The following is a 22,750-nucleotide window of genomic DNA, read 5'->3' on the forward strand; positions in this document are numbered from 1 at the left end:
GGTACACGGAAAAGGTGCGAATTAAAAGCGAGGGTCGACCTCTGCCTGAGATCAGTTTCATTAATAATCCCAGCCCCCGTTCCCACAGGAGGCCTTTTGTCTTCTGTTAGGCCGTCTTTGTAAATAAAAATTTGTTCTTAACTGACTTTGTGACTTTATGAATAAAGTGATGTTACATATTTGTTTAAAATTATTCTCCAGCTTGATAATTAATTTGTCATTATTTGACACAGATAAACCAAATACAAAAATGAATTTGATCACTTCAACCACTCTTCCACAAATGAACACACACACGCGCACACACACACACGCGCGCACACGCACACACACGCGCACACAACTATCAAGTAATTTTCCTCAATTGTAATAAATTCAGCTAATGTACATTTGGGATAAATGGGTTGGATAAATTATAACTATCCAGGCATTGTAAGATCTGGAATGCGTCTGCAATGTAGTCGGGCAGGAAGTTGTTATATTATTCTGAAACAAATTACAAATTTAGAATAAAACGTAGCAAATGTTTATCTGAACGGAAACGGTGCTGATATAAATGACCACAACTGAGAAATTTCCCAAAATTCCAAATACAAATCATGTTAATGGAATTCAGCTCTGGAGGTCAATATAGAAGGAGTTCCATGACTACAGAGATGTACTCTGGTAGCAGCTTCAGAGAGTGTTCAGTGTCTCCATGACTACAGAGATGCACTCTGGTAGCAGCTTCAGAGTGGTCAGTGTCTCCATGACTACAGAGATGTACTCTGGTAGCAGCTTCAGAGAGTGGTCAGTGTCTCCATGACTACAGAGATGTACTCTGGTAGCAGCTTCAGAGAGTGTTCAGTGTCTCCATGACTACAGAGATGTACTCTGGTAGCAGCTTCAGAGTGGTCAGTGTCTCCATGACTACAAAGATGTACTCTGGTAGCAGCTTCAGAGGGTGGTCAGTGTCTCCATGACTACAAAGATGCACTCTGATAGCAGCTTCAGAGAGTGGTCAGTGTCTCCATGACTACAAAGATGTACTCTGGTAGCAGCTTCAGAGAGTGGTCAGTGTCTCCATGACTACAGAGATGTACTCTGGTAGCAGCTTCAGAGAGTGGTCAGTGTCTCCATGACTACAAAGATGTACTCTGGTAGCAGCTTCAGAGGGTGGTCAGTGTCTCCATGACTACAAAGATGCACTCTGATAGCAGCTTCAGAGAGTGGTCAGTGTCTCCATGACTACAAAGATGTACTCTGGTAGCAGCTTCAGAGAGTGGTCAGTGTCTCCATGACTACAGAGATGTACTCTGGTAGCAGCTTGAACCAAATCTTCCATAACAAAGCCATCACCTACAGAGAAATTAACCTGGAGAAGAGCCCCTATGCAAGCTGGTCCTGTGGCTCTGTTCACAAACACAAACAGACCGCACAGAGCCCCAGGACAGCAACACAATTAGACCCAACCAAATCATGAGAAAACAAAAAGATAATTACTTGACACATTGGAAATATTTTTTTTTAAACTGAACAAACTAGAAAGCTATTTGGCCCTAAACAGAGAGTACACAGTGGCAGAATACCTGAACACTGTGAATGACCCAAAATGAAGGAAATATTTGACTATGTACAGACTCAGTGAGCATAGCCTTGCTATTGAGAAAGGCCGCCAAAGGCAGACTTGGCTCTCAGGAGAAGACAGGCTATGTGCTCACTGCCCGCAAAATTAGGTGGAAACTGAGCTGCACTTCCTAACCTCCTGCCAAATGTATGACCAAATTAGAGACACATATTTCCCTCAGATTACACAGACCCCCACAAAGAATTTGAAAACAAATCCAATTTTGATAAACTCCTATATCTATTGGGTGAAATACCACAGTGTGCAATCACAGCAGCAAGATTTGTGACCTGCTGTCACAAGAAAAGGGCAGCCAGTGAAGAACAAACCCCATTGTAAATACAACCTATATTTATGTTTATTTATTTACTTTAACTATTTGTACATCATTACAACGCTGTATATCGACATAATATGACATTTGAAATGTTTTTATTCTTTTGGAACTTTTGTGAGCATGATGTTTAGGGTTAATTTTTTATTGCTTATTTAACTTTTGTTTATTATCTATTTCACTTGCTTTGGCAATGTAAACATATGTTTCCATTCCAATAAAGTCCCCGCACAAAAAATGTAATTGAGTGTCGGGTGTCTTCACGACTACAGAGAAGTACTCTGGTACCATCTTCAGAGAGTGTTCGCTGTCTCCACTCTGGTAGTAGCTTCAGAGGGTGGTTGGTGTCTTCCTTGAAATTGTAGAAGTATGGGACAACTCCCTGGGTGGAGATGTGTGTAAACGAGTTGCGTCAGCCTGAGCAGTTGTCCCCTATACGTCTGGACCCTGGCGAAACAGTCCCGGGCAATCCGAGATCCTTGGGACGTCCCTATCCTAACCCCAAAGTCAACCTCTACCCTTAACCCTAACCATTACGTAACCCTAACCTTAACCCAGGGTTTCCCAAACTCAAACCTCAGGACCCCAAGGGGAGCATGTTTTTCCCCCTAGCACTAACAATCAACACTAATAATCAAGGACCGAGTTTGGGAAACACTGCCTTAACCCCTATCTTAACCATTTCAAATTTAAATTTGTTGCTGGAGAATTTAAAATCTGAAAACAATGCTCCCTAAATTTTATCAGCATATCAAATGCACGACCCGGGCTGGCAAAACCCTGGATCATTGTTATTCTAACTTCCATGACACATACAAAGTCCTCCCCCGCCCTCCTTTCAGAAAATTTGACCACAACTCCATTTTGTATCTCCCAGCCTATAGATAGAAACTAAAACAGGAAGCGCCCGTGCTCAGGTCTGTTCAACGCTGGTCCGACCAATCGGATTCCATGCTTCAAGATTGCTTCGATCACGTGGACTGGGATATGTTCCACATAGCGTCGGACAATAACATTGATGAATGCGCTGAGTTGGTTAGTGAGTTTATTAGCAAGTGCATCGGTGATGTTGTACCCACAGAGTCTATTAAAACCTTCCCCAACCAGAAACTGTGGATTGATGGCAGCATTCGCACAAAACTGAAAGCACGAACCACTGCTTTTAATCAGGTCAAGGTGACCGGAAATATGACCGAATACCCACCATTGTTCCTGTTCCCAAGAACGCTACGGTAACTGAGCTAAATGACTATCGCCCCGTAACACTCACTTCCGTCATCATGAAGTGCTTTGAGAAACTAGTCAAGGACCATATCACCTCCACCCTACCTGACACCCTAGACCCACTCCAATTTGCTTCCCACCCCAATAGGTCCACAGACGACGCAATCGCAATCACACTGCACACTGCCCTAACCCATCTGGACAAGAGGCATACCTATGTAAGAATGCTGTTCATCGACTTCAGCTCAGCATTTAACACCATAGTATCCTCCAAACTGGTCAATTAAGCTCGAGACCCTGGGTCTCGACCCCGCCCTGTGCAACTGGGTCCTGGACTTCCTGACGGGCCGCCCCCAGGTGGTGAGGGTAGGAAACAACATCTCCACCTCGCTGATCCTCACCACTGGGGCCCCACGGGGGTGCGTTCTCAGCCCTCTCCTGTACTCCCTGTTCACCCATGACTGCGTGGCCATGGACGCCTCCAACTCAATCATCAAGTTTGCAGACGACACTAAAGTGGTAGGCTTGATTACCAACAACGACGAGACGACCTACAGGAAGGAGGTGAGGGCCCTCAGAGTGTGGTGTCAGGAAAATAATCTCACACTCAATGTCAACAAAACAAAGGAGATGATCGTGGACTTCAGGAAACAGTAGAGGGAGCAGCCCCCTATCCACATCGACTGGACAGTAGTAGAGAAGGTGGAAAGTTTTAAGTCCCTCGGTGTACACATCACGGACAAACTGAAATGGTCCACCCACACAGACAGCGCCTCTTCAACCTCAGGAGGCTGAAGATATTTGGCATGTCACCAAAAACACTCACAAACTTTTACAAATGCACAACCGAGAGCATCCTGTCGGGCAGTATCACCGCCTGGTACGGCAACTGCTCCGCCCACAACCGTAAGGCTCTCCAGAGGGTAGTGAGGTCTGCACAACGCATCACCGGGGGCAAACTACCTACCCTCCAGGGCACCTACACCACCCGATGTCACAGGAAGGCCAAAAAGATCATCAAGGACAACAACCACCCAAGCCACTTCCTGTTCACCCTGCTATCATCCAGAAGGCGAGGTCAGTACAGGTACATCAAAGCGGGGACCGAGAGACTGAAAAACAGCTTCTATCTCAAGGCCATCAGACTGTTAAACAGCCATCACTAACATTGAGTGGCTGCTGCCAACATACTGACTCATCTGTAGCCCCATTAATAATGAAAAATGTATGTAATAAATCTATCACTAGCCACTTTAAACAATGGCACTTTATATAATGTTTACATACCCTACATTACTCATCTCATATGTATATACTGTACTCTATACTATCTACTGCATCTTGCCTATGCCGTTCGCCCATCGCTCATTCATATATTTGAATGTACATATTCTTATTCATTCCCATACACTTGTGTGTATAAGGTAGTTGTTAAATTGTTAGATATTACTGCATGGTCGGAACTAGAAGTACAAGCATTTCGCTACACTCGCATTAACATCTGCTAAACATGTGTATGTGACAAATAAGATTTGATTTGATAAACATTTTAAATTTAAATGGGGGTAGGGACGTCCCAAGGATCCCGTATAGCAAGGCCGTTTCGCCACGGGCCCAGACACAGGGGGACATCTGCTCGGGCTGACGCACAACGTGTCCCAACTACGTATTTTTTTGTTTTGTTGTTGTTGCCTGTTTGGGATTCCTTCTTGGATGGCCTGTAACAAAGATTGTATCTGTACTGGGTTGAGTCTATCAAATAAACAAGAACAACGTGGGGCTAAGTGAGAAAACAGCGTATAAATACGCATGTATATATTTTTTACGGCTCATACTAGTGCACCCACTTCGCAAACACACCACTGCAGCAAGCAGGCGAAACTCAGGTAACGTAACTAGCTAACGTTAGCTACACAGGGATAAAAGGTGCAGGATCGATAACTTGCTGCAAACAACCATCCTGAGACGTCCTTGTTGCACATAGATAGTTAGTCGGTGGGCCATTCCCATATCGTACTCGAGGAACAGACGAGGTTCATCGGTGTCTACTTATTCTCAAGAGGCCATGGCGGGGAGCAAATGGAACCTAGCGTAGCTAGCTAGCTAACGTCAAAGGTTATAGTAGAGGTTTCTTATGTTTGTTTACAATATAGGCTAACTAGGTCCTTGATAAAGAGTAAATGGGGAAGTGAGGTTGTAAGACGTTACACGTGTACGTTCAAGTTTCAGTTGCTGGTAGAAAAGTGACAGGTGTTGTTGTCGGTCCCTGTTCAGAGTTGAAGCTGGACTTGCCAGCTAACAGATTGCCAACTAGCTAACGTTAGCTAGCTGCTATGATGATGATACTAAAGTTAGTGTCGTGTGAGCTGTTTACCAAAAACGTGATTAGCTGATCTAGCTAGGTCGAGATAGAAGCGGCTATCCAACATTCAGACCGTTTGTGCCTTGCCATTTCAATTTAACCCTATCTATTTAAGTGAATTTAATTTGTTATTCTTATTATAGCTTGCTACAGTCAGATGCACCATCGTCGATCCATTACACATCGATTGTCAACAAAATAGCAGTTATTGATTAGTCATTGCGCTCCAGATATCTGTATGTATATATATATATATATATATATCAAGTTTCAGCCTGTCCTGAGTAGCTAGCTAGCTCTCAAGCAAAACAGGTTTTAGTTAGCTATAGTTTTGACAGCTGATTTGCGTGTCTGCCAGGCGCCTACCTAGCTGGCCAAATCGATGTCGTTTGCGCCCCTGGACACCCGTTGCATTGCAACACTTGATCCCGCTGTGCTGGTGTGCTTGCTGGTACCCACTGGCACGTTTCTCTGATCCATTGGTGCTTTCAAGACAACTGGGAACTCGGAAAAATACGAGGTCAAGTCATGAAGTCGTTGATCTTCAGGTCGGAAAGTCAGAGCTATAGAAAGAGGCCCTAGTTCCCGAGTTGGAATTCCGAGTTGGATGACCGTTAGAAAAATATTTTTTTCCCAGTCGGGGTTCGTTTTTACGAGTTCCCTGTTGTCTTGAATGCACTGAAGTCGGAGATTAATGAGTTCCCAGTTGTCTTGAACGCACCGAGGTCGGAGATTAATGAGTTCCCAGTTGTCTTGAACGCACCGAGGTCGGAGATTAACGAGTTCCCAGTTGTTTTTAAAGGAGAATTATGTGTTCTTGCAGCACAAGTCTTGCCCAGTGATATAGTGTTTAGTGCTTTTTTTTAGGTGAGGGAGCGCGTTTAAAACATTTACGTCATATTGTCCTCTATCAAAGTTTATACCGACAGATGTAAACAATTGAATAGCCTATCATTATAAACAATGCATCCTTCAATTGCAACGTCTGCCTATGCCCACATACATTGTCTCATAAACATTTTAGTTTTTTTATATCCTCAAACACCAAGTTAGGCATAGGCCTCAAATATGCCATCATCACTGTCAATGTTGAATTATAATTATTCACGTTTTACCGGTGAAACGTTCAAACGTAATCTCCATGCCAATCATTTCATTGATCTCCATCAGTTTCACGGGAATATGCATTTAGATATTCTTGAATGACTGTTTCGAGAGAGAATTAGAGCAGATGGTTTTAACAAACTATTAGCCTTTCTTGTATTTTGTTTAAATCAATGCATATATCCTGCCTAGTGGTGGGTTCTGCTTTGGCCCATACTATTTTTTTTGTTAACTATTCAGCTTCAACTAACCATCCTAAAAGCTCGTTATAAATTACAGTAGGTGTTTTTGGTGTAACGGTAACTTTATAGGCCTTCTGTGCTATGGTTTTGTGTTTGGTTCTGTTATGTAAAATGCAAATTAAAAATTGTGATCTTGCAAGACATTGCTTCGGCTTTGATCTAACTTTACTAAATGAGCAGCATTTTGAGAAGTACATTTTGTATTTGTAATAATAATAAGTGATGAGTATGACTATTAGCCATAGGCAACCGATTTTGATGAGATGAGCGCCCTGCAATGGTGCTGAAAGGACAGTGCCTGGATCGTTCAATGATGTTAAAGAACTTGAACCAACTTGTGATGCTGAAGGACAGCTCTGCCATCCGGCCAGTTCAGGAATAATCATTTGCAGTAGGCTTATAGTCTAATAGGCCTACGACTAAGTGGTATAGCTATTTGTAGGCTATATCCTAATGTAAATACATATTGCTTGATATCATTGCATATCATTGCAAGTAGGCATTTCATTGTATTGTGTAGCTTTGTATCGGAAACACTTTGATTTGACTAGCTTAAACACATGGTTACAGTATACCCTATTACAGAATAAAAGAAAACAGAGGTGAATTATCAAAAAACGTAGGGGAGTGGATCAGAACCTGTCAGTATCTGGTGTGACCACCATTTGCCTCAGGCAGCGCAACACATCTCCTTCGCGTAGAGTTGATCAGGCTGTTGATTGTGGCCTGTGGCATGTTGTCCCACTCCTCTTCAATAACTGTGGGAAGTTATGGGATATTGGTGGGAACTGGAACACGCTTTCGTGCGTGTTGATCCAGAGCATCCTAAACATGCTCAATGGGTGACATTTCTGGTAAGTATGCAGGCCATGTAAGAAATTGTACATTTTCTGCTTCCAGGAATTGTGTACAGATCCTTGCGACATGGGGCCGTGTATTATCATGCTGAAACATGAGGTGATGGCAGTGGATGAATAGTACAACAATGGGCCTCAGTATCCGTCACAGTATCTCTGTGCATTCAACTTGCCATCGATAAAATGCAATTGTGTTCGTTGTCCGTAGCTTATGCCTCCCCATACCATAACCCCACCGCCCCAGAGTGGGGCACTCTGTTCACAACGCTGACATCAGCTCATTCACATGACGCCATACACGCTGTCTGCCATCTGCCCGGTACAGTTGAAACCTGGATTAATCCATGAAGAGCACACTTCTCCAGCGTGACAGTGGCCATCGATGGTGAGCATTTTCCCACTGAAGTTGGTTACGACGCTGAACTGCAGTCAGGTCAAGACCCGTGTGAGGACGACGAGCACGCAGATGAGCTTACCTGAGACTGTTTCTGACAGTTTGTGCAGAAATTCTTCAGTTGTGCAAACCCACAGTTTCATCACCTGTCCGGGTGGCTCGTCTCAGAGGATCCCGCAGGTGAAGAAGCCAGATGTGGAGGTTCTGGTCTGGCGTGGTTACACGTGGTTTGCGGTTGTGAGGCCGGTTGGACATACTGCCAAATTCTCTAAAACGAAGTTGGAGGAGAATTATTGTAGAGAAATTAACATTAAATTGTCTGGCAACAGCTCTACTGGACATTACTGAATTCAGCATGCCAATTGCATGCTCCCTCGACTTGAGACATCTGTGGCATTGTGTTGTGTGAAAAAAACTGCACATTTTAGTGGCCTTTTATTGTCCCCAGCACAAGGTGCACCTGTGTAATGATCATGCCGTTTAATCAGCTTCTTGATATGCCACAGCTGACAGGTGGATGGATTATCTTGGCAAAGGAGAAATGCTCACTAACATGGATGTAAACAAATTTGTGCAAAATATTTGAGATACATACGCTTTTTGTGCAATGTTTCATCAAGGCAGACCCACTGTGAATTAGGATTTATTTTTCTTAGTTTTGATTGGCCAAAGTGGTCAAGCATCCGACGGGCCTCCGCATCGCGCACATGTAGCCTATAGTTCTTAATCATTGTCGCCACCGCAGTGAGAGCACAGGGAAGATGCCAACATTATTGTTTGTCATGGAATTTTTGTGGTAGTATAATTTATCAGAATACATTTTCCGGAAATAGTTTTACCAGCTCCGTGTATTCTCCAATAGAAAACAGTGAAGGCACGCCACTTCTCCACGCCCCGGCAGAACTACACCCCTAGTTTTGCCCCATTGTCAAATACAAGCTATGTTTCATAAAAGTTTTAGTTTTTTGTCATTTAGCCAGACAGGTTAGGTGCCAGTAATATTTTTTGCCGGGAAAATCATCTTGGATGCAAAACACTGTCAATCTCTGCTCATCTCTTCATACTCTGTGTAGGCTATGTCTTGCAAACACATCTAGGTTAGCTGTCATTTAATATTCTCTCATGTTGTTTTATTTTTTGTCTAGGTGGTGGGGCAATGTTTACACTGACATCCTCCTGACCAGTCCAACAGTTACCCAGGCCCCCCTCCCATTCCCCACCTCTACCCCCTTCCACAACCTTTCCACCCTTCACTATGAATGAGGCCAGCGTAGTCAGGGAAGGATGGCTCCACAAGAGAGGTGAGGACCCTCCGTTTCTTATTATTCACAGCAAATGTAATATAATCACTTTCAAACACAAGTTCAATAACATTGTCTGACAAAGCCATACATGTCTCGACACATTCTAATCCGAACTATGTAGCTGCCATAATAATGTGCACTGTGCCTAACCTCAGAGACTAGGCTATGAGGGTTTTCGGGTGCTGTGGACTCAAGCCCACTTGTTTCTCTATGCAGGTGAGTACATCAAGACTTGGAGGCCGCGCTACTTCATCCTGAAGAGTGACGGCTCCTTCATCGGCTACAAAGAGAAGCCTGAGCTGTCCGACCAGAGCTTGCCCCCTCTCAACAATTTCTCAGTGGGAGGTGAGGGTCCCTCAAAGTGAAAACTATTGTTGATGATGTCACAGGGGACTCTGTGCAGTGCTGGTTCTGTAGCAGGGTTTACAGAGCAGGACTAGCAGGACCTGCTGTCCTCTCATCACCTCTGTACAGAACACTTAAATGGAGTGTTTTGGTGTTTGCAGGCCTGGATGTTGCTTTGGGATCTTCACAGTTCACACTTTGTAAATGAAACAACAGAGGTAAAAACAATGGATTGAGGCATTAAAACATTTGTAACGCTTGATCCCTCTTCTCTGTCTCCTCTTTCATCCCAGAATGCCAGCTGATGAAAACGGAGCGGCCCAAGCCGAACACGTTCGTTATCCGCTGCCTGCAGTGGACCACTGTCATCGAGAGGACCTTCCATGTAGAAAGCAATGCTGAGAGGTGAGGAGGGGATATGGGTAATTATGAGGTGTGAGAAGGGGCCAATGGAAAGGGTAGGTAGACAGTGGGGAGGAGGAATAACAGTAGTCAACAGAGGTGGAGGGAGGGATATGTTTCTGTCTGTGTCTCGGACAAACTCTTCGTGGTTCAAAGGAATCCTACAAGCTCACTATGGTGTAGTAATTGCACATTGTGTGTGTGTGTGTCAGAGAGGGGTGGATGCGTGCCATCCAGGCAGTGGCCAATGGGTTGAAGGTACGAGAGGAGGAGGAGCCCATGGACCTGTTTGGTTCTCCCAGCGACAGCAGCAGCATTGAGGAGATGGAGGTGGCCATGTCCAAGACCAACTCTAAAGTGGTGAGTGTGTGTGTAGCCATGTCCAAGACCAACTCTAAAGTGTGTGTGTGTGTGTGTGTGTGTGTGTGTGTGTGTGTGTGTGTGTGTGTAGCCATGTCCAAGACCAACTCTAAAGTGAGTGTGTGTACAGTAACATATACTGTGCATATGACCGATACAAATGCCTTACAAGGTAAGAGTCACACAAATACATGCTAATTGTTCTTCCACAATGGTTGAATCCTGGTTTGTTCCTGCGCAGGTGTGTGATTGATCTGTTTTGTAAAGTATCACACTTCGTCATCACTACCACTGTCCATCCTTCCCATTGTGAATGTGTTTGGCTGGGCTGGGTCACCCAAGATAAGAGAGTTGATTGTCCAACTCTGTCTCTGTGTTGTCAGACGATGAGTGACTTTGACTACCTGAAGCTGCTGGGGAAGGGCACGTTTGGCAAGGTGATCCTGGTCAAGGAGAAAGCCACAGGGATGCACTACGCCATGAAGATCCTGCGCAAGGAGGTCATCATCGCTAAGGTAACGAAATAGGCCTAACCTATGCCACTTTACAGTGGTGACTACTGGCCATCGGTTTGTTATTGGGGAATGACGATCCGTATCCATTAGGCCTGATCTGTAGTCTTAATAGTTCTTTATTATGCATAGTATGTGGTATATTTTGTTTTATAAACTGGGTGGTTGGAGCACTGAATTCTGATTGGCTGACAGCCGTGGTATATTTATGTTATAAGCAAAGGATATTTAAATTGTTTCTATTATGTTGTGTTTCTTAACGTTGTCTTAACACTTGCATCGCTGGGCATCATCTCATACAAGGAGCCGCCAATGCGCAAATTTGGAATGTCCTGTGTTCTCTCGTGTTTCCAGTAATACCTTCTGAACATACCCTGGCTTCGGTGATTTGTGAAGGAGGGAATCTATTTGACAATGACTCAGCCGTGATTCTTATGTATGTGTTGCTGTAAAAGGCTGACCCTCTGATCTGTGTGTCCAGGACGAGGTAGCGCACACGGTTACGGAGAGCAGAGTGTTACAGAACACCCGGCATCCCTTCCTCACGGTGAGTGCTCCGTGTTCCTCTCACCTCATTACATGTGCTGGTCCAGAACGGAACCCCCACACGTGTTGTATAGTCAGGGGGAGCAGTGGTTCCCAACTCCAGTCCTCCAGTAGCCCCAACGGCACACTTTTTCGTTGTAGCCCCGGACAAACTCCCCTGATTCATCTCATTGATGATTAGTTGACAAGTTAAATCAGGCGTGCTTATCTGGGTTTACTACAGAAATGTGTACTATTGGTGGGACTGGAGGACTGGAGATGGGTTGTTGGGGGGACTGGAGGACTGGAGATGGGTTGTTGGGGGGACTGGAGGACTGGAGATGGGTTGTTGGGGGACTGGAGGACTGGAGATGGGTTGTTGGGGGACCGGAGGACTGGAGATGGGTTGTTGGGGGACCGGAGGACTGGAGATGGGTTGTTGGGGGACTGGAGATGGGGTGTTGGGAGGACTGGAGATGGGTTGTTGGGGGACTGGAGTTGGGGGACTGGAGTTGGGGTGTTGGGGGACTGGAGATGGGTTGTTGGGGGACTGGAGTTGGGTTGTTGGGGGACTGGAGTTGGGGTGTTGGGGGACTGGAGTTGGGGTGTTGGGGGACCGGAGGACTGGAGATGGGTTGTTGGGGGACCGGAGGACTGGAGATGGGCTGTTGATAGTAAAAGCTGTCATTTTTGTCTTGCCTTTTGTCAGGAATTTGTATTTGTCATGCCTAGCCTATGACATGTCTCTATATTTTTGTTGTTAATCTTTTCTTATCACAGCGGATTTTCTGGTACTTAAAGCAAATACCTGTGAACATCAGACGATAAAGAAACATCTGATCTAATAGGAGGACATTGATCAATTGTCTTCTTCCACCCTTCCAGACACTGAAATACGCTTTCCAGACTCATGACCGATTATGTTTTGTGATGGAATACGCCAACGGAGGAGAGGTGGGTGTCCCAATGTACACACAGATATACATGAGCGCGCACACACAATTTTTCGATTGCTTCAACACTGGGATCCACGTGGCCAAAACAATAATTAACAGATTGTAATTTCACATTGTTTTCACACTAAATGCAAATGATAAACAGGAGACACAAATCTCTAATACAGGACACTTTTTGCAAAACAGTGCTATGGCAAAACCCAAAATGTGCACCCTTTTGTGTCACCAGGATTAAGATGAGGGTGAATCTTACTCTGCACTTGTCTTTTCTTACTAGCACTGACTTTGCTGGTAGTTACTATGAATGTGATATGTGGTTGTCTCATCTAGCTATCTTAAAGGGCCAATGCAGATGTTTGTATTTCAATATCAAATCATTTCTGGGTAACAATTTAAGAATCTTACTGTGTTTTCAATTAAAATGGTCAAAAAGAAGCAATTTCAGAACCACAAATTTAGCTAGGACTGTCTGGGAGTGGTCGGAGTGGGGAGGGGAAAACTAGTTGTTATTGTCAGAAGTTTGGAACTCTCTTTCTAATTGGTCTATTGACTAATTTATTGCCCGGTGACATCACCATGGAAGGCCAAAACTCCATCCCACCAAAACAGGCTGAAATGTCAGGAGTTTTTTTCAAACCGCTCTCACGCATTATCTTCTTTTTGACAATGTTACATTATTATTTCAACCTCCGTGTGGAAATGTATATAAAACATAGTAAAATAATGTTTTTTGCTACACTTGGCCTTTTAAGATGAACGCACTAACTAAGTCTCTCTGGATAAGAGTGTCTGCTAAATGACTAAAATCTAAATGGTGACATGAACCTTCTCATTCAATTAAATACTATACCGTTTGAATGGATTTGGCTAATTTTGTAAAAGGTATTTTTTAAATTGTGATGGTGTAAGTGTTATATCAAAACATCTCAAATCAATCCCCTTCTTTTTTTTTACTCTCTTTTGCTCTCTTCTTCCCTCTAGCTCTTCTTCCACCTGTCTCGGGATCGTGTGTTCACGGAAGACCGGGCCCGTTTCTATGGCGCTGAGATCGTATCTGCGTTGGAGTACCTCCACTCTCGTGACGTGGTATACAGGGACCTGAAGGTAGGCACTGTGAAGATTCTGTCCTGCTTTCATAGTCACCCATCCTGCTTTCATATTCATCTAAGGACTTGGGTTTTCCTGAACCGAGTGACAAACACATTCTGCCTTCATACTTCAGTCATGTGATTTTCCTAAATGGTGATAATAATGGTGCCAAACGCCCAGCTTAGACACATTCCTCTCCCCACTGGAGACTGGGGTTAAATTCCCCGCTCCAACTATTCAAACTGGCTGTCGTTCTCTTTATAACGTTAGAACTGTCTCCATAATGTTTTGAAACTCTGTTCTAATATCTCATCCATCTCGCTGTATCTTCTCAGCTGGAGAATCTAATGCTGGACAATGATGGACATGTTAAAATCACAGACTTTGGGCTGTGTAAGGAAGGCATCACGGACGGTGCCACCATGAAGACCTTCTGCGGTACCCCGGAGTACCTGGCGCCGGAGGTGAGGGCCCGCTGCTGGGCGTGGCTAGTGGCACAAGCACATGCTACACAGTTGTCATACAACCTTGGCTGTGTTCATTAATAAGCACCAAACGTAAGAAAACACAAACTAATAGGGAATCATTTTTTCAATTTCCCGTAGCAAAATGTCTTTTTGTAGCAGTACAAATGCAGGAAGTAAGACAAGGAGAGAGACCATTTTAGACTGTGGTGTTCGAGGAAGAACCACTTTTTATTGGGGCCATTTATTACTTTAAGATGAGTTGGCTTGATAATCTGATAATCCATTGTATTTATGTTTTAATGCAGTGAGTATTTAGGTAGAAAGATGCCTCATACTGTATTGTAATTTTATCAATCGATTGCCTCTGGAACATTCCTTTTGAAGACCCCATAAAGTGGCAGTTTGAAGTGACTCAAATCCAATCTGGTCTGTTGCAAATTGTTGTTTAGACAGACAAAAAAACGATCTGATTTTGAGCATTAAGGCCTGCACTGTGAACAAAGCTCCTTCCCTCCCTCCCCGCCCGTCCAGGTGCTAGAGGACAATGACTACGGCCGGGCGGTGGACTGGTGGGGCCTGGGCGTAGTCATGTACGAGATGATGTGCGGTCGGCTGCCCTTCTACAACCAAGACCACGAGCGGCTTTTTGAGCTCATCCTCATGGAGGAGATCCGATTCCCCAAGAACCTGGCCCCAGAGGGCAGGGCCCTGCTCAGCGGCCTGCTCAAAAAGGATCCCAAGCAAAGGTACGTGGTGCTTGGGGGGGGTGGGAGGTTTGACCGGCCTGCTCAGGGAGGACCCGATTTGTGTTTGGCTGGGTATTTGCTCAAGTCCTCACAAGGAAAAAGGCTATTTCTAGGAAGTTTTTAGACTTAAGGTTAGGGGTTAAAGGTCATGGTTTGGTTTTGGGGTTAGTGAACGGGTTAGGGAATCAATTATGTGTCCCCACAAGGTTAGTTAATGGCTAGAAACAAGCCCTATGTTTATGCTCAGTTTGTTTTCTTTTCCTCGGCACACTGGTGCTTCCAAATAAAAATTCCAGGTCTTACAGCAAAACATTCAGTAGCATATGCAACCAAAATGATCACTATTTGGAGCTCTCTGACAAAAAAACGTGAGATGCTTTTCTTCAGAAAAGCAGTGCACCAAACATGAGATGCTCTTCTTCAGAAAAGCAGTGCACCAAACATGAGCGCACCATTTGAAGCAACCTCTGATTTTTGTTATTGACAGGTTAGGGGGAGGACCGGATGATGCCAAAGAAGTGATGTCCCACAAGTTCTTCACCTCCATCAACTGGCAGGACGTGGTAGATAGAAAGGTGAGTGACTGGAGGCTGATAGCTTAGCGCTACTGATAGTCAGTCAATAAATGGTGGCATTCCAGGTCTTTGATTTTTTTTTTTTAAGTATGACCATTATTTAACTAGGCATGTCAGTTAAGAACAAATTCTTATTTACAATGACGGCCTACCGGGAGTTAACTACTTTGTTCAGGGGAAGAACTTTTACCTTGTCAGCTCTGGGATTCGATCCAGCAACCTTTCGGTTACTGGCCCAACGCTCTAACCACTAGGCTACCTGCCGGCCCAACGCTCTAACCACTAGGCTACCTGCCAGCCCAACGCTCTAACCACTAGGCTACCTGCCGGCCCAACGCTCTAACCACTAGGCTACCTGCCGGCCCAATGCTCTAACCACTAGGCTACCTGCCGGCCCAACGCTCTAACCACTAGGCTACCTGCCAGCCCAACGCTCTAACCACTAGGCTACCTGCCGGCCCAACGCTCTAACCACTAGGCTACCTGCCGGCCCAACGCTCTAACCACTAGGCTACCTGCCGCCCAACGCTCTAACCACCAGGCTACCTGCCGCTCTAACCACTAGGCTACCTGCCGGCCCAACGCTCTAACCACTAGGCTACCTGCCGGCCCAACGCTCTAACCACTAGGCTACCTGCCGGCCCAACGCTCTAACCACTAGGCTACCTGCCGGCCCAACGCTCTAACCACTAGGCTACCTGCCGGCCCAACGCTCTAACCACTAACCACTAGGCTACCTGCCGCCGTTTTTGCAGTCATGCTGTGCAGATCAGATATCACAATGGGCTAGTTCCACGTCGACTGCAATCTGACTGATCCATGAATGACCTAGCATCATAAAAAAGTAAAGTAAGTAGTCTGTTTCTGTAGCGCAAGGCTGTTTGAAATACAAGTACGCCCCCTGGACAGGACACTAGTCTATCGCAGGGCCTTACACCCTAATCCCTCTTGATGCTGAGTGCCAAGCAGACCATTTGCCAATCAATCACTGCTTGCTCTCTCCCTCCTCAGCTGACTCCGCCCTTCAAGCCTCAGGTGACGTCAGAGACTGATACACGTTACTTCGACGATGAGTTCACGGCACAGACCATCACCGTCACGCCTCCAGACAAGTGTGAGTTCATGTGTGTGCCTGTTGGTTTGTGTGTGACACAATATGCCACCAAGCATGCTTTTAGAGGTGATGTTAACTGAGTGTTTTCTTCGTGTTCTAGATACCAACCTGGACTGTGGCATCCCCAACCAGCCAGCACACTTCCCCCAGTTCTCTTACTCTGCCAGCATACGAGAGTGACCCCGTCTTTACCATACACACTGAAGATATGCATAGCACATCAGTTCACACTCTCATCCACACACACACACACACTTTCTTGTAAAAAAAAAGACTGCAAGCTTGAGACTCCACACAGGCCAATGGATCTCTGGTCACAGCGGGGATTTAAGTGCCTAGTCTTGCAGCCATCTTGTCTGCTCAAACCCCGCCTACACTACAGTCACGCACAACAGCAGCCTGTGAACTGCACAGGACCTCATTCAATACCTCACGTCGTCAACATCAGCAGCAGTAGCATATCATCCAGGACACTACTGCTCCTCACTGGAAGGTCTAGTACAGGGCTGCCCATCCCTCTTCCTGGAGATCTACTGTCCTGTGGGTTTTCAGTTCAACCCTCTTCCTGTAGATCTACCGTCCTGTGGGTTTTCAGTTCAACCCTCTTCCTGTAGATCTACCGTCCTGTGGGTTTTCAGTTCAACCCTCTTCCTGGAGATCTACCGTCCTGTGGGTTTTCAGTTCAACCCTCTTCCTGGAGGTCTACCGTCCTGTGGGTTTTCAGTTCAACCCTAATTTAACACACCTGATTGTACTAATTAGCTGCTCAACAAGACCTTAACTAGCTGAATCAGAACGGCTAAATTAGGGTTGGACTGAACCTGCAGGACAGTAGATCTCCAGAAAGAGGGTTGGGCAGCCCTGGTCTAGTACCTATAGGTGATCCTATAGGACACTACTGCTCCTCACAGGGAGGACTAGGACCTATAGGTGGTCCTATAGGACACTACTGCTCCTCACAGGGAGGACTAGGACCTATAGGTGGTCCTATAGGACACTACTGCTCCTCACAGGGAGGACTAGGACCTATAGGTGGTCCTATAGGACACTACTGCTCCTCACAGGGAGGACTAGGACCTATAGGTGGTCCTATAGGACACTACTGCTCCTCACAGGGAGGACTAGGACCTATAGGTGGTCCTATAGGACACTACTGCTCCTCACAGGGAGGACTAGGACCTATAGGTGATCCTATAGGACACTACTGCTCCTCACAGGGAGGACTAGGACCTATATGTGATCCTATAGGACACTACTGCTCCTCACAGGGAGGACTAGGACTTATAGGTGGTCCTATAGGACACTACTGCTCCTCACATGGAGGACTAGGACCTATAGGTGGTCCTATAGGACGACTGCTCCTCACAGGGAGGACTAGGACCTATAGGTGGTCCTATAGGACACTACTGCTCCTCACAGGGAGGACTAGGACCTATAGGTGGTCCTATAGGACACTACTGCTCCTCACAGGGAGGACTAGGACCTATAGGTGATCCTATAGGACACTACTGCTCCTCACAGGGAGGACTAGGACCTATAGGTGGTCCTATAGGATACGACTGCTCCTCACAGGGAGGACTAGGACCTATAGGTGATCCTATAGGACACTACTGCTCCTCACAGGGAGGACTAGGACTTATAGGTGGTCCTATAGGACACTACTGCTCCTCACATGGAGGACTAGGACCTATAGGTGGTCCTATAGGACACTACTGCTCCTCACAGGGAGGACTAGGACCTATAGGTGATCCTATAGGACACTACTGCTCCTCACAGGGAGGACTAGGACCTATAGGTGGTCCTATAGGACAATACTGCTCCTCACAGGGAGGACTAGGACCTATAGGTGGTCCTATAGGACACTACTGCTCCTCACAGGGAGGACTAGGACCTATAGGTGGTCCTATAGGACGACTGCTCCTCACAGGGAGGACTAGGACCTATAGGTGGTCCTATAGGACACTACTGCTCCTCACATGGAGGACTAGGACCTATAGGTGATCCTATAGGACACTACTGCTCCTCACAGGGAGGACTAGGACCTATAGGTGATCCTATAGGACACTACTGCTCCTCACAGGGAGGACTAGGACCTATAGGTGGTCCTATAGGACACTACTGCTCCTCACAGGGAGGACTAGGACCTATAGGTGATCCTATAGGACACTACTGCTCCTCACAGGGAGGACTAGGACCTATAGGTGATCCTATAGGACACTACTGCTCCTCACAGGGAGGACTAGGACCTATAGGTGATCCTATAGGACACTACTGCTCCTCACAGGGAGGACTAGGACCTATAGGTGATCCTATAGGACACTACTGCTCCTCACATGGAGGACTAGGACCTATAGGTGATCCTATAGGACACTACTGCTCCTCACAGGGAGGACTAGGACCTATAGGTGGTCCTATAGGACACTACTGCTCCTCACAGGGAGGACTAGGACCTATAGGTGGTCCTATAGGACACTACTGCTCCTCACAGGGAGGACTAGGACCTATAGGTGATCCTATAGGACACTACTGCTCCTCACAGGGAGGACTAGGACCTATAGGTGATCCTATAGGACACTACTGCTCCTCACAGGGAGGACTAGGACTTATAGGTGGTCCTATAGGACACTACTGCTCCTCACATGGAGGACTAGGACCTATAGGTGGTCCTATAGGACACTACTGCTCCTCACATGGAGGACTAGGACCTATAGGTGGTCCTATAGGACACTACTGCTCCTCACAGGGAGGACTAGGACCTATAGGTGATCCTATAGGACACTACTGCTCCTCACAGGGAGGACTAGGACCTATAGGTGGTCCTATAGGACACTACTGCTCCTCACATGGAGGACTAGGGCCTATAGGTGGTCCTATAGGACACTACTGCTCCTCACAGGGAGGACTAGGACCTATAGGTGGTCCTATAGGACACTACTGCTCCTCACAGGGAGGACTAGGACCTATAGGTGGTCCTATAGGACACTACTGCTCCTCACAGGGAGGACTAGGACCTATAGGTGGTCCTATAGGACACTACTGCTCCTCACAGGGAGGACTAGGACCTATAGGTGGTCCTATAGGACACTACTGCTCCTCACAGGGAGGACTAGGACCTATAGGTGGTCCTATAGGACACTACTGCTCCTCACAGGGAGGACTAGGACCTATAGGTGGTCCTATAGGACACTACTGCTCCTCACAGGGAGGACTAGGACCTATAGGTGGTCCTATAGGACACTACTGCTCCTCACAGGGAGGACTAGGACCTATAGGTGGTCCTATAGGACACTACTGCTCCTCACAGGGAGGACTAGGACCTATAGGTGGTCCTATAGGACACTACTGCTCCTCACAGGGAGGACTAGGACCTATAGGTGGTCCTATAGGACGACTGCTCCTCACAGGGAGGACTAGGACCTATAGGTGGTCCTATAGGACACTACTGCTCCTCACAGGGAGGACTAGGACCTATAGGTGGTCCTATAGGACACTACTGCTCCTCACAGGGAGGACTAGGACCTATAGGTGGTCCTATAGGACACTACTGCTCCTCACAGGGAGGACTAGGACCTATAGGTGGTCCTATAGGACACTACTGCTCCTCACAGGGAGGACTAGGACCTATAGGTGGTCCTATAGGACACTACTGCTCCTCACAGGGAGGACTAGGACCTATAGGTGGTCCTATAGGACGACTGCTCCTCTGATTTGGATGGAATTGAGACACTGATCTCTTACTCAGTTTTCTTTCTTTCTTGTTCTCGCTCTCTCATTTTCGTTCTGTGTCTGTCGCTCCCTCTTTTCCCCTCTCTGTACCCCCTCATCCTTCTCACGCTAACCCACTCACTCACACTGCTGGGTAGAAGAAAAAAAACACTGAAGTGATTCTTGTTTTCACAAATGAGAAAGAAAAGTTTTCTCTCACTCTCTCATTGTTACAGTTTATAAGGAGTCATATTTCTGTGATTTATCCAAGTGCTCTTTTCTGTAACTAGCTGTTACCAATAGTGTTGAAGTGGTCCTACTGGAGGGGGGCAGGGCGGTCGTGGTAAACTATCAAGCTGTTTCTCTGTCAATGTGTTTGTGTGCTTGGAGAAAAGGTGGGACAACCAAAACTGAATGTCTGCATTTTGTGTTTGTATGTGTGCGTATGTCAGTGAAGTCGTGTGAGCGCTCAAATGTAAGCGAGCTTGACGTGCATTGGTATCAGTAGAATAATTGGCGACATCACACGAGTTTTTCCGACTCGGAGCTCAAAAACCTACTCTGGATTTCCAAAAAGCGATGCAGGAGGGAGTACTACTTTAACTGTAATTCAGTGAAATGAACCAGTATTGAGCTTTTTTTTTTGACTGGGATCGTTGTGAACAGAACTCAAAGTTGCTACAGAGAAAATGTATGAATGAATCACTGTACAAGGTGTGTAGGTACGGATTTTTAAACCCTGTTTTTAATTCAGGACTTGTCTCAACACATCTGGTCTTTGATCGAGACGCACCAGGCATGTGATTTACAACGGTCGACTAGCACTTAGTAGCACTTAGCAGACCTCTTTTTACTCGAATTATGAGATTTGTATGTTTTATTCTTGTTATTTTGTTGCTTCGTTTCCTCTTTCAAATGTCATAAACGTCTGCTGTACTATCAAAAATGGCCGCACAGGTGGTGTTGAGTGGATCAGTGACGGGGCTCCGTTCTGGCCACAACATCAGGTGGTGTTGAGTGGATCAGTGACGGGGCTCCGTTCTGGCCACAACATCAGGTGGTGTTGAGTGGATCAGTGACGGGGCTCCGTTCTGGCCACAACATCAGGTGGTGTAGAGTGGATCAGTGACGGGGCTCCGTTCTGGCCACAACATCAGGTGGTGTAGAGTGGATCAGTGACGGGGCTCCGTTCTGGCCACAACATCAGGTGGTGTTGAGTGGATCAGTGACGGGCTCCGTTCTGGCCACAACATCAGGTGGTGTTGAGTGGATCAGTGACGGGGCTCCGTTCTGGCCACAACATCAGGTGGTGTAGAGTGGATCAGTGACGGGCTCCGTTCTGGCCACAACATCAGGTGGTGTAGAGTGGATCAGTGACGGGGCTCCGTTCTGGCCACAACATCAGGTGGTGTAGAGTGGATCAGTGACGGGCTCCGTTCTGGCCACAACATCAGGTGGTGTAGAGTGGATCAGTGACGGGGCTCCGTTCTGGCCACAACATCAGGTGGTGTAGAGTGGATCAGTGACGGGGCTCCGTTCTGGCCACAACATCAGGTGGTGTTGAGTGGATCAGTGACGGGGCTCCGTTCTGGCCACAACATCAGGTGTGTGTTGAATGTAGTGATCACGCCTGCTCCTCTTCGTATTCTGTCTGACTGCTGACAGTCACTGGTCAACGAGATCCAAGTTTTTCTCTGTCCTGATAGTCATGTGAGCCTTGTGTCCATTGTGTGGCGTTTGGAAATTGTTTCTGAGACTAACTATTATTGTTTTTTTTGTTTTTGTCTAGTTCTGTTGTTTTCCACCTCACTGTTTCCCTGACCCCTTTTGAAGACATTGCTACTCATTTAACATTCATAAATGTATAATTCAATGAAATATTTCAATTTAAATTGTGTGTATTTGTGTTTTGTGAGACAGCTGTGTGCTTGTATATCTGCGCATGCTTGCATTTGTACTGTATTGCCTATATACACATTCATGCTATAATGTATTCATGAAGTGCTTTAATAGGCTAGTCAAAGATTTTATCACCTCCATCTTAACTGACACCCTAATCCCACTACAATTTGCATACCACCCCAACAGATCCACGGACGACAGAATCGCCATTGCGATGCACGTTGCCCTATCCCACCTGGACAAGAGAAATACCTACAGTACCAGTCAAATGTTTGGACACACCTACTCATTCAAGGGTTTTTATTTATTTCACTACTTTTAGAAAAATAGTGAAGTCATCAAAACCTATGAAATAACACATGGAATCATGTAGTAACCAAAAAAGTGTTAAATTGAAATATATTTGAGATTCTTCAAAGTAGCCACCCTTTGCCTTGATGACAGCTTTGCACGCTTGGCATTCTCTCAACCAGCTTCACCTGGAATGCTTTTCCAACAGTCTTGAAGGAGTTCCCACATATGCTGAGCACTTGTTGGCTGCTTTTCCTACACTCTGCGGTCCAACTCATCCCAAACCATCTCAATTGGGTTGAGGTTGGGTGATTGTGGAAGCCAGGTCATCTGA

The 22,750-nt window shown here is 46.0% G+C and overlaps 2 protein-coding genes and 1 long non-coding RNA gene across 6 annotated transcripts in view; 2 read left to right on the forward strand and 1 right to left on the reverse strand.

Moving 5' to 3' along the window:
- LOC112231418 overlaps window positions 1-6,241 on the reverse strand; it is a 21,246-nt gene extending 15,005 nt beyond the window's left edge. For both annotated transcript variants that reach the window (XM_024398166.2, XM_024398165.2), the window contains exon 1: window positions 5,893-6,241. The gene's annotated coding sequence lies outside the window, so the exon portion shown is untranslated. The remainder of the gene's footprint in view (window positions 1-5,892) is intronic.
- LOC112231417 (RAC-beta serine/threonine-protein kinase-like) lies at window positions 4,777-17,130 on the forward strand. Of its 3 annotated transcripts, none has more exons than XM_042308725.1 (14): window positions 4,777-5,050; window positions 9,269-9,424; window positions 9,644-9,772; window positions 10,066-10,177; window positions 10,387-10,534; window positions 10,918-11,049; window positions 11,528-11,593; window positions 12,457-12,525; window positions 13,509-13,631; window positions 13,952-14,080; window positions 14,615-14,829; window positions 15,317-15,404; window positions 16,416-16,518; window positions 16,619-17,130. In XM_042308725.1, exons 2-14 carry the CDS (start codon window positions 9,379-9,381, stop codon window positions 16,696-16,698), a joined length of 1,440 nt encoding a protein of 479 aa, XP_042164659.1. In that variant the 5' UTR covers window positions 4,777-5,050; window positions 9,269-9,378; the 3' UTR covers window positions 16,699-17,130. The 3 variants fall into 3 exon arrangements, with proteins under 3 accessions (XP_042164659.1, XP_042164660.1, XP_042164661.1); XM_042308726.1 differs by having other exon boundaries at window positions 4,777-4,948; XM_042308727.1 differs by lacking the exon at window positions 4,777-5,050 and adding an exon at window positions 5,119-5,279.
- A 2,918-nt stretch (window positions 17,131-20,048) lies between these two features.
- Window positions 20,049-22,115, forward strand: LOC112231419. Its single transcript, XR_006080308.1, has 2 exons — window positions 20,049-21,180; window positions 21,231-22,115. It is a non-coding gene; the product is annotated as an uncharacterized LOC112231419 (long non-coding RNA).
- Window positions 22,116-22,750: the final 635 nt, after the last annotated feature.

This window comes from Oncorhynchus tshawytscha, linkage group LG29 (assembly GCF_018296145.1).
Source record: "Oncorhynchus tshawytscha isolate Ot180627B linkage group LG29, Otsh_v2.0, whole genome shotgun sequence".
Taxonomy (NCBI): domain Eukaryota; kingdom Metazoa; phylum Chordata; class Actinopteri; order Salmoniformes; family Salmonidae; genus Oncorhynchus; species Oncorhynchus tshawytscha.